The sequence below is a fragment of the Schistosoma haematobium genome, chromosome ZW (assembly GCF_000699445.3).
Source record: "Schistosoma haematobium chromosome ZW, whole genome shotgun sequence".
Taxonomy (NCBI): Eukaryota; Metazoa; Platyhelminthes; class Trematoda; order Strigeidida; family Schistosomatidae; genus Schistosoma; species Schistosoma haematobium.
Window position 1 is genome coordinate 55,147,892 of NC_067195.1, and position 12,409 is coordinate 55,160,300.

At 40.0% G+C, this 12,409-nt stretch overlaps 1 protein-coding gene across 2 annotated transcripts; it reads right to left on the reverse strand.

Annotated features, from left to right (window-relative positions):
* Positions 1–955: 955 nt before the first annotated feature.
* TIMM21_1 (Mitochondrial import inner membrane translocase subunit Tim21) lies at positions 956–9,687 on the reverse strand. Of its 2 annotated transcripts, XM_051211803.1 has the most exons (6): positions 8,934–9,687; positions 8,837–8,899; positions 8,699–8,796; positions 8,576–8,649; positions 7,046–7,148; positions 956–3,016 (listed from the first exon to the last, which is right to left on the reverse strand). In XM_051211803.1, exons 1-6 carry the CDS (start codon positions 9,112–9,114, stop codon positions 2,903–2,905), a joined length of 633 nt encoding a protein of 210 aa, XP_051071904.1. In that variant the 5' UTR covers positions 9,115–9,687; the 3' UTR covers positions 956–2,902. The 2 variants fall into 2 exon arrangements, with proteins under 2 accessions (XP_051071904.1, XP_051071905.1); XM_051211804.1 differs by having other exon boundaries at positions 2,798–3,016; positions 8,576–8,796; positions 8,837–9,687.
* Positions 9,688–12,409: the final 2,722 nt, after the last annotated feature.

Here is a 12,409-nt window from a genome sequence, read left to right on the forward strand (position 1 = left end):
ACTGATTTACCATCATTCCCTAATACCCTGCGTTTAACCTCACTATTACTTACCTCGTGATCCCAGCAGACGCCAGCAATATTTCTAAGTCATCTGTGGTCAAATACTAGTAGCTTACGAGTGTCTTCGACTCTTAATGGCCATGTTTCGCTGCCGTAAATTAAAACAGAACGGACTGCCGTGCAGTATACTCGTCCTTTTATTGATAGATGGATATCTCGCCTTCGCCATAGGTGACGTAAGTTGGCAAAAGCCAAACGAACTTTTGAATCCATGCTGAGATTTCGTCAGACACCAACCCATTAGGACTGACCAGACTTTCAAGATAAGTGAAGTTGTCAACGCGTTCGACTAATTCACTCCCTATCCTTAGTTCGGGTGTTGACGCAGGCCAGTCCTGAAGCAACAACTTGCATTTAGAGGAAGAGAAGCGCATTCCAAATACTCTGGCATTGTTGCTCAGTGCTACCAAAAACTGCACTCTATCAGCGTCTTCACCAAACAGGACTGTCATCTGTGTATTCTAAGTCGATAAGTGGACCTCCTGGTATGAGATCAATACCCGAGAATTCAGTCGACGAGAATGTTATTAGTATCAGTAGGTCTATGATATAGTTGAACAAAAATGGAAAGTGGACAGTCTTGACGTACACCACTTGAGGTTGCAAAAGCAGATGACAGTTCGCCATAAGCTCTGACTCGACTAGTAGTGTTCGAGTAAAGAGCCTTCACAAGGTTTATGTACTTCTGAGGTACGCCTTTCAATGACAGACACTGCCACAGAATCTCGCGGTCTATGCAGTCAAATCAAGAAAGACCACCACTGTCGGACGCCGATAAGTATGCCTATGTTCTAGAACCTGACGAATGGTGAGTATATGGTCGATGCAGCCACGACCAGGTCTGAAGCCAGCTTGAGTCTCTCGTGTTTGCAGTTCACGAGTCTTAGTTAGGCGTCTGATAATTATCGAGGCTAGTATTCTAGATACGATATTAGTTAAACTAATCCCTCCACGGTTGTCACAGGATGATTTTAACCCTCTCTTATATATTGGGACGACAAGTGATTGTGACCAGTCAAATGGGATAATGTCTAGCTCCCAGGTTTTAACTAAAATATTAGTCAACCTAATCGCTAAAAATGGACCACAACCCTTAAAGACCTCTGGAGCCAATCCATCTGCTCTTCCTCGTTTCAGATTAACTATAGCCTTTTGAACTTCTGCTAGAGTTGAGGGACCTACTTCAAAGTTCCATCCACACTGTCTGGGAATGGTGGGTAGTTGTAGAGTAGCTGAAGACCAGCTGAACTGTTCTCTAAAGTGTTCCAACCATCGTTCTAAACGTCTGGACTAGGAGCAGATGAGTGTCGTCTTTTTCCGAAATAGTCTGGCTTACACTTGACTTAGTAATTCCAGCTTCTTTTATTACTCTGTAGAGCTGTCTTGTGTTCCATACAGCCGCCGCTTTTTCCATCTCTTTTGCTTCCATTGCCCACCACTGCTCACGGTCGTTCCGTAGACTTTTGGTTAACCTAGATCTGATTTGTTGTCGCTCTTCATCGTGTTCAGAGCCTGATGGAATGAGTTTGTGAGGACCCATCAGTGCAATAGACCTTGAGGAAATCCATTGGTTCTTTGTAACTCTGGTTTAAATCACTAATAAATGTCATTGCTGTTTCCACAGCTGTTTGTATAGCTTTCCAAGCAACATCTTGGTGAGCCTCGTTTTCAAAACTACCTAAGTGTGACCTCAGTTGTTCCTGGAACCTACTTTTGGTTTCCTCGTTACTCAATTCAGTTCTAATGAGTTTTTTTTACTGAGGCATTTTTGCGTCCAGTGAGGCGCAAGTAGATGCGTGCCCGTATGAGGGCGTGGTCGGAGTCCAAGCAGGTACTCCAGAATGAGCGACAATCTTCTACCGACCCTCACCAACGATGACTGATGGCACTATGGTCTATTTGAGTCCATCGTTGGTTTGGTGTAGGGGGTCGCCGTGTTAGACGATGTCTCTCCTTATGCTTAAAATTTGTGTTTGCTAAAAATAAACGATTGTCTGAGCACAGTTGCAGCAGACGATCACCATTATCTGTTCGCTGATCTGGATTCCCGAAATACCCATCTAAATATCTTACTGTTTGGTTTAAGCGACCTATCTGGGCATTAAAGTCACCTGCTACGAGTACTATGTCTGAACGTTTAGCTTTCTGAAGAAGTTCAGATAGCTTTCTGTAAAATTCATCTTTCACTTCATCTGAGCTGCAGTCAGTGGGAGCGTAGGCAGAAACGACAAAAAGGCAACGACGTGTGTCCCTATCCTTCCGAGTTCTTACGGAGTCGTTTAGCCGAACAGCACATAAACGACTGTTAACAGGGATCCACTTTAACAATGATTGTTCCGCCCTCATGCTTAGTGCTATGTCCTTTCCATAACCTACTTTTCTATCAGACAGAATTACGTGTCGGGGTAGGTGATGATTGGGGATGCGTAACGCCTATCCTAGGTACCTCAGTCAAAGGTTTACGTGCTCACGAACTAATTACGTTAAGAGGATAGCATTAAACTTACTTATTTATTTTAACACGTAAACATTGGTTAGAGGCACCAAATATATATGCGCTATACAAATCATTCAATTTGTGTGAAAGCATTAAACGCCGATTATAATCACTTCAAGTTCCTAAGAATCTTGTTCACTCTTATAAATATAAAGAAAATGCAACGCGCCATGTGTATATAAGGCAAACGATAGATGGTTTGATTTAATTACCCACTAGAAAAAATATGAACAGAAAATTTTATATCGGCTGAATATGTATAGATTATACATGTGGAATTATTCATGTATACAGAATGATATCAAATTTGCATTTCTTTCTAGTGCATTTAATCATTGATCACTTATAAATTAGGATTATCAACTTCTGAGGACGAACGAAGTATAATTTGTTTCTTTGAGAAACCACCTTCTGTTTCTACAATCAGATATCGATAATCAAATTCTTTAGATTCATTCTGATTAGATGAGAAAAAGAAAAACAAAAGAAGAGTAAACCTTTTTATTTATGTACGACTATGTTTAACTGTGTAAAGAAGAAATAGTAACTAGTTTTTCAAAAGGAAGCCGTACATTTATCTACTTTCCAGTGGTAAGTAGTATAAATTCCAAACACATATTTCTTATTGCAGAGAATAGGATTGAAAATTTGGATTTGAAGATTTTGGGAATGCAAACAGTAGTTATTTACTTATTTGAACACAAACATAGGTACAAGGGGGCAACAAATACATATGCGCCGCACGATAACAATGAGACCAGTAGCAGTTAACGCTGATCAGTGTGAGGGCTGTGATACTGCCTGGGTGCCCAAACTGAAGCAAAAGGTTTCATTGGGGGGGGGCCACACCCCGAGCCTTTGATCTGAAGGTCTAATCTACAAGGTAGTGGAGCAACTTTAGGATGCAGCCCCATGGTGGCCGGTGACTAACAACTGGTTTATATGCCTTTTGTTACCTCAAGATCCTGGAGCCCATGTACAACATTGGTTTGGGATCATGGTTTTCCAACTCCCCTAGGTGGATACTCCAAATCCGCTAACCCGGTTAAGGCGCCAGACATTCGCTTTACGTCCTCTCACTTTCGTAAACTACACCCACGCCGCGGGAAGGCAGTGAGTAGGACCTCCCTGGTAGTGGCTGTATACGCATGGCCATGTGAGAGAATTTCGAAAGGGAGAGTGAACTCTCCTCACCCTCAGCCGTACCACGGGAAAGTTAATATGGTGAGACTGATTTGTTCATTATGAAAAAGATGCCTATCTCTACATTTTAAATCGCGAAATAAGGTATGTGTTTTACATGCAGACTTATGGAACTCACTTTCATTGTATTCATTTAGATGGTTATTTAATAAGCTAGCGAATAGAAAATTTTGAACAGGCGGAGGATGTATAATCTACCAAAAATGTATACCACTTCGAATTATTACAATGAAAACAATTATGCTGCGGGATGTGAAATGTACGAAGGTTTCTTACCAATAAACTAGTGTTTTCAGATTTAAGTAGCGATGAGTATGGTTTTCTACACAGTTTGGAAAATAATTAATGTTAAGTTTGAATAACGAGTTATTACGAGGAAATCCCGAATATTCGATAAAGACTGAACAACTGAAGGTTTATAGAAAAAAACAGTTCGATTTAACTGTGGGAAAAAATACCTCCGTTTCAGAAACCCAAGTTCAACTACTGTTCCGAAACACAATTATCACAAAAACCATATGTATTAGAACAGAATAACATCTAAAGCTCTGCTGCAACTTTACATAATAGTACAGACATTGAAGGATTGACGTTAGTCCTGACTTTATTTTGAGGAAAGACTAGTTGGTTGGAATTTTTCTGCTTGGTTAATGCTTCCTGTGGCTTATTTTTTTTATGAACCACACATCTTCGGATGTTTGTACTTTTACTCTACTTGTCACTAGATGTGTAATTTATGACACTGATTTCAAAATTAAACTGAAAGCTAAGTACAGTTGGTACGTTCAGCACTCTTACTAAACCATGCGAGTGCAAACTGGAGTTGGACTACAATTTTACACTAAAAAACAATACATGGTGAACACTTTTTACAATATAGATTTTCACTTTCATTGCTTAGTACTCAAGAATATCATAGCGTCCCAGTTGAACATATCTATGTTGCTTGAATATTTTAGATTGAATGCTTTTCGCAAATTATCCAAATACGTAGTTACACAACTATCTCCGAAAAAGATGGACATAATATTATTCACTCTCAATCCAGGAGATTGGATCGATGGGCAGATCACTTTAGGGATCAGTTCAACTGGCCTTCAGCCACACTTCGGTTTCCCACGATCTCCAGTCAACCTGAATGGCAAGTTAATGCAAGTCCTCCAACCGTTTACGAGGTTGAAAAAGCTATAGGAAACCTGAAGCGTGGGAGAGCAGCAGACCCTGACAGGTTTACCCCTGAGATTTTTAAGAATGGTGGTCCAGTATTAGCAGTAACATTAACTGAAGTCTTAGGTAGGATTTGGGAACTGGACGTAATCCCATCTGACTGGTCTCAATCACTGATTGTGCCAGTCTATAATGGACAAAAGTCCTCTTGTGACAATCACAGAGGAATCAGTTTGACTAATATAGTGTCTAAAATATTAGCTTCAATAATACTTCAGCGCCTAACTAAAGCTCGTGAAGAGCAGACTAGAGAAAACCGCGTTGGTTTCCGACCTGGACGTGGTTGTATAGACCAAATATTCACACGACGTCAGGTCCTAAAACATAGACACACATTCAGACGCCCCACAATCGTAGTATTTCTCGACCTTAAGGCGGCATTCGACTCTGTTGATCGTAAGGTTCTATGGCAGTGTTTGTCACTGAAAGGAGTACCAAAGAAGTACATTAACCTTATAAAGGCTCTCTACTCGAACACAACTGGTCGAGTGAGAGCTTATGGAGAACTGTCATCAGAATCGATTACCTCAAATGGTGTTCGTCAGGGCTGTCCACTCTCTCCATTCTTGTTTAACTTTATCGTCGACGTACTTTTAGAGATAACACTCTCCTCATCTAAATTTACAGGGGTTGAACTACTGGGAGATTCACTTGCTGACTTAGAATATGCCGACGACACAGGTCTATTTGGTCAAGACGCTAACAAAATATAGAGTTTTCTGACCACTATAAGTAACAATGCAAGCATGTTCGGGATGCGATTCTCCCCATTCTCGAAATGCAAAATGTTGCTTCAGGATTGGGTTGCATTGACACCCGAACAAATGATAGGGGTGAAGTAGTTGAGCATGTCGATCGCTTCACTTATCTTGGAAGTCTCATCAGCCCTTGTGGCCTGGTGTGTGACGAAATCTCAGCACGGATACAGAAGGCTCGACTAGCTTTTGCCAACTTGCGTCATTTATGGCGTAGGCGAGATATCCGTCTACCAACCAAAGGACGAGTTTACTGTGCAGCAGTTCGTTCCATCCTACTTTATGGCAGTGAAACATGGACGGTAAGAGTAGAGGACATTCGTAGGTTGCTAGTATTCGATCATAGGTGTCTTCGAAGCATTGCTCGTATATCCTGGAACCACCGAGTAAGTAATGCAGTTGTTAGAAAACGGGTACTAGGTAAGGATGGCAAATCAATTGATGAAGTAGTGAAACGTCATCAGTTGAGATGGCTGGGACATGTGTTACGTTTGCCCAAGCACCGACTTGCGATGTTTTATGGTGTGAGAGTAGGTTGGAAGAAAGCTAGGGGCGGCCAAACCAAAACATGGCACAAATCCATGAAGTCACTGACAAGTGGACTGAGCCATGTTGGTAGGTGTAAACTACCTGATTGGGATCCGCGAGACGATAGCAACCGATGTTTAGAGACCTTGAGTGACATGGCTCAAAATCGTTTGCAATAGCGTAGGTGCATCCACTCTCTGTGTTCTCCCAAATTCTAATTTTCTGAACCCTCCATGTCCGTTTTCTTCTCTTTCCAAATTTATTTCACTGTATTATACTCCTTGAATAACATATTCAAACCTTAATCTTTCCGATTACTGCTTATACTCTTACTACCTCTACCAGAATGACTTGCTTTGAACCATATCACTCGGGGTCTGCGATCACAGAATTTTTGAGTTTCAAAGGACCAAACTAAGAATCCTATTCTTCTCATGCTAGTAAGCAGTAACTTTATTGGTTAGTTTTGTGCAGGGGTTTGAATCACTGTGAAGTATATTATTTCCAGAATTCCATTCATAAGGATTGTTTTAAGGGGTCATTGAGGATGTGACATTGGTAGTTAAGATAAAATTTGAATGTGAATAATGATTATTGAGACATATACTTTGCTCATTATTTAGGTTTATTTATTCGAGATTTGAAATAATACCCGTATCAGTGTTTCTTTATCTTAAAAGGAATACAAATGTTTTCAATAATACCTTTAAAATTAACAAAGATTATCGATGAATGTTGCAACAAGATTACACCGAATGTTAAAAACAACTCACTTCAACAACCTCGAGATAAACTACACCAGATGCCAAATTGCCTTTAATGTAAAATTTCATTGCCATATGCAGTCGACCTTTGTCATCATGCCATGAGTCATAGCTAGAAGTTTTGTGAACAAGGAAATTAGGAGTCAATCTTTGACATAGATAAGGAGTTACGGTAAGCTAGTTAGTTAATTACACGATGATATGGTTTATTAATGTATTGAATAGAAGTGTATCGATGTGGCCTAGTGGTCGAACCACTTGCCTTTCAAACAGCTCGGAGGTTCAAACCCTACTTCAACTAACACAGCTTGGGAAGTCAAGTAATATCACTAGTCCTCACATAGTGTTGGCCGATGCTAGGTTAGACGACAGCTGATTGGACCAACATGAGACTTGAAAATAACGATAGCGGTTAGTGATGTAAAACTAGATTATAATACAGTACTAACTGATACATGTTAAACGGTATGGATAACGTAATCAGAGAATCATCCATCAAATGTTTTATTTCATTGGTTTTTCATCAGACTCGTAAAATCTGAAATCTGAAGTCACAGTGTATGAATAAGTATAGTATATTTTAGTAACTCTTTAATGTTGGTTAAAGACACTAGCCGAATGGAATTGATGTGCTACCTAACCATTCAACATCATCATAATTTTAATATAAATTGCAGAATATATTAAACAGTATGAATACTTTACTCTAAGGATTCAAAATAAGTCAGATTTTGCGGACAATCCTCACCTATCTATTTTAAACCAGGACACAGTAAAAACACATCTCTTTTAGTTTGTAGTTTTATTGTTATCCAGTGAGTATTTTCATAAGCAAAACGATCAATGTGGACTAAAACTCACAAACTTATATTTACTGGTAAAAACCAACACATAGCTTATGTTACTTCTTTTAACGTGAATTACTAACGACTTGGTTTTTCTGAAAATTTACGTAGCTAAGTGCTCGTGTTTTGGAAATAATAAGCTAGGCCAGAAGTCGATAGATCTTTTGAGATTACTTAATATTTAGAGGTTAAGATAATCCTAATAAGCTAATTTGACCAAATGAGGAAGATTTAACTGACTTTAAGAACTTGGTGAAACGGTACACATTGACACAGGCAACGTTTGCACACACATCGATCAGGTCAGTCCACAAATATTTTCAGCAAAGTTAGCTTATTGATAAACCATAATTGAACACGGTATATTGAAGATTAGAGATGGAAGTAAGGCTACATCGGTTTTGAATAAGATTTGTGTAAATCAACTAAGCAGGAGTATTGATGAGTTTTGGGAGGGTTTTCCCACAAAATATGTTTGATACTTGATTTTTCAAAGCGATAACTATCAAAACAATCGATTCCACTGTCCAGATTATAATGCATTAACTTACGGTGTCAGCTTCTAGTCACAAATAATCCGGACTTTGTAAATATCAAAGTCATGAATGCAGAAATTCAGTTACTTGTAAATAGTGAACATTAGGAATCAAAAGATTGTCGACGCTGCTGAGCGCGATAAATAATACTATCTTACGCAATATTTTGTCTTCTACGACGACTATCGGGGCTGGTACGAGCCTTGAGAGAACTTCCAAAAAAATCAAGCACCTGAGAAGTAATTAGATGGAGTCTTATTTTCTGATTACAATAAACGCACTCGACTGTCAGTCTTACAAATTCTGAAGGCATCGTCATAAACACCATTAGGGCTCCTGGATGAAAAAAGTTCTTGAATTATTGCATATAAGATAGTGCCTATTGATTACAACTATTAGTTATGCAACCCATTTCTCACCTGTAAGCACAAAGCCACCAAGGACTACCGTAAAATACCCAACATCTTTAGTCGTTTGTTTTACTTTTCAGAAATCCAAAACATTATTTTGAGATACCTTTCTCAGTTACACTAGCTAGTGGAAGGTTTTCACGTTTTTCTGATGCGGTGACAGAGCTGTTACTCGCTGAACTAACTGAACGATATGGCCTTACTGGCCATTGTTGATAGGGGAAACGTGAGACACTTAGCTTTACCGATGGGACTTGGAAGCAAATTAGCTTGACAAGTCTTGTCATTTTTTTACGCTGATTTCCGCAACCAGGACGATCCTAGGGGTGTCGTTCACTGATGGAGGCCACTGAGCTCTTGAAGGTCAAACCGTCATAAAGCGATTGGTGCGCCACCGCGACAATCCGCACGAGGTGAGACTTTTATGGACGACCTTTGAGCGACTCTAAAATGACCTTGAGAGTACCCGCCTAATAACTAGAACCAAATGAAGATTATTAAGCGGTTTGAAGGATAGGGATTATGATTTACATTTGATGTTTAAGGTTAGGAATTATATTTAGGCTTTCCATCACGAACTGACATCAGCTATAATGCCAGAACTCTATTCAGCCAAATAAATGACTGAATGAGTGTATCCCATGACAGTGGGACATGTGAAGTAGCTAGTTGCCGCTTGAAATGCAAAGGACAAGAACTGCTGATTGGTTTGGTCTGTCGCGGTCCAGGCTGTGAGGTAAATGAATTGTTGCTAAGCAGTCTCAATACTTGGTCACAAAATGGTCGATGTCTAATCCTAATGGTCGACTGGGAAGAACTGCAAACTGAATTGTCAGATAACTCCTTCGAGCAGGAACTAGTTGATACGCTTATCACATGTGCCCTAGTTGAACATGTGAAAGAAGCGACTAGGTACGACCCGGACTCTGAATCATCCTTACTAGATCTTATATTGACTCACTATGAGGATGAAGTTGCGAACCTCCATTACATGCCACCCCTTGGTAAAAGTGATCATGCAGTTCTAACTTTTGACTCTCATATAACTGTCAGTCACGAGCACGCGTCAGTCCAATCCAGACCTTTTTTCTGGAAAGCACACATACAAGATATCGTGCACTCAGCATCATCAGTAGATTGGGTAATAGAGCCAGAGATCTCAATTGAAACAGCTTGGAACGTATTTCGAAATCTATGCCTAAAAGTTACCACACCCCACATCCCTTGAACTACACCAAGGAGGCCGAGAGACTCTCCACCGTGGTTCAGTAGGGAGGTTCGCATCTTTCTCCGTAAGAGAAGAAAAATGTGGGATAGATTCAGGTTACTAGGGTCTGATGAGAAAAATCTCAGTATGGAAAAGCTCGGAATACCTGTGTCTCGACCCTCCGTAAGTCTGGAAAGTTGTACGAAAAGAAAGTTGTTAAGAAATCCATAGAATGTCCTAAACGCTTGTATTCCTATATAAACCAAAGGACAAAAAGAAGAGGAAATATTTCTGCATTATGGGGAGTCAGTACTGCTTCATCATTAGTGGAGGACGACATTGGTAAGGCTCAAGTGTTCTCGAACTACTTTAGCAATGTATATACCATAGAAGCACCCTTCCCGTCAGTCCATACAAATCCCCTCACATATACACTGGGTAGAGTGACCATTAAAGAACTCGATGTCTTTGGTCTACTAAATAAACTTGACATAGGTAAATTCACGGGCCCCGATGAATTACATCCTAGGCTACTGAAGGAATTATCTAACTTCTTTGCGAACCCTTTAAGTATATGCTTTAATCTATCCGTAACCCATGGTCGTTAACCGAAGACTGGGAGAGCGCCATAGTAAGTCCTATCTTCAAAACAGGTACGAAACATAAACCTGAGAATTACCGACCCGTTAGCCGAACTAGTGTGGTTGTCAAAATCTTAGAAAAGGTTATTCGGAAGGAGGTGTTTAAGTATCTCGATGAAAACCGGATCCTTTCGGAGAAGCAGCATAGTTTTAGAATAACTTATTCCTGTTTCACTAACTTTTTAGAGGTTCGCGAAAATTGGTGCGCTCTTAAGGACCAAAAATTACCTGTAGACGTAGCCTACGTTGATTTCAGCAAAGCTTTTGACAAAGTTCCGCACAAGCAGCTGTTATACAAGCTATGAAATGTCGGGATTGGAGGCAATCTATTGATGTGGATAAAAGACTTCTTAGTTGGGCATCAACAAATAGTACGCGTGAACTCAAAGTTGTCTAGCTGGGAAACTGTGCTTAGTGGAGTGCCAGAGGGTACAGTTTTGAGGCCAGTGCTATTCCTCTTATACGTAAATGACCTTCCTCGTCTCCTGTCATCACCGGTCTTGCTATATGCTGACGATGTCAAGATATGGAGAACGATACGATGCAAGGGTGATAGCTTAGAACTTCAAAATGACCTGAAGAAATTATCTGAATGGTCTCAAACCTGGGAGTTGCCGATAAATACTTCCAAGTGTGTCGTGATGCATATCGGTCATCAAGGTACAGGTACATACACGATGAACAACACTGAGCTACCTGTCGTCCAGACATATAATGACTTAGGAGTCATCGTTAGTCAAGACTTAAAGACCACTGCACACTGCAGTGCGGTAGCTGCCGAAGGTCTTAGGACTTTATGGTCAATACGCAGGGCTTTTATTCGTGCAGACGCTAAGACGTTTTTGACTTTGTATACAGTGTTCGTACGTCCTAAACTTGAGTACTGCATACAAACGGCCAGCCCCTGCTTAAAAAAAGACAGTGAGCTTCTGGAAAAGGTTCAAAGAACAGTAACTATGCTAATTTCCGGAATAGCGAAGCTGTCGTATGATGCTCGACTGACCAAGCTAAATATATTCCTTTGTCATATGGAAGAACTAGAGGTGACTTGATTACAGTTTTCAAATTGCTGAGTGATAAATCTACATGTGATATGCCCTCATTTTTCTTGTCTTCCAAAACAGAGAATTTACGAGGACACTCCAAAAAAGTTTACAATTCCAGGACAAATTACTTGTCAGTTGACTATTGACTTTCCCATCGAACGAGTGGGATTCATTACCTCAACACGTAATTGTAGCTCCATCTGTCAATGCTTTCAAAAGAAAGTCGGATCAACTGAGAGACCATCATTGCCAGGACTAACACAGGCCATCTAGCATCCTGTCAATTCCAAAATGAAACTGATAGATCGCCAAAATCCGAGACATAATAATTCATACGTAATTGGCTCGTTCACAAATTGTTGTCTCGTCAACGTCAAGCCTCCTAGTAACGAGAAAAAGCCATCGTGATGATGCATGATTTAGAACAAGTCTTCAATAATACTGACGCGCACTATTAAAAATAGAGTGGTATTTTTCTTGTGAGTATACTCTATAGTATTGATCGTTAAACTGCTCATCAAAATTACAATTTTTGCTTTAGTTGAATTTGTTTCAGTTAAAATAATCCCCGAGAGTACCTTTTTTCTGTGCTTTACGAGTACAGATACAAAAAACTAAAGGCACTGGTATTTATTCTTTATCATTGAGTATTGTTTGTATTCATAGGTGTGAAAGTCTTTTTCTAACT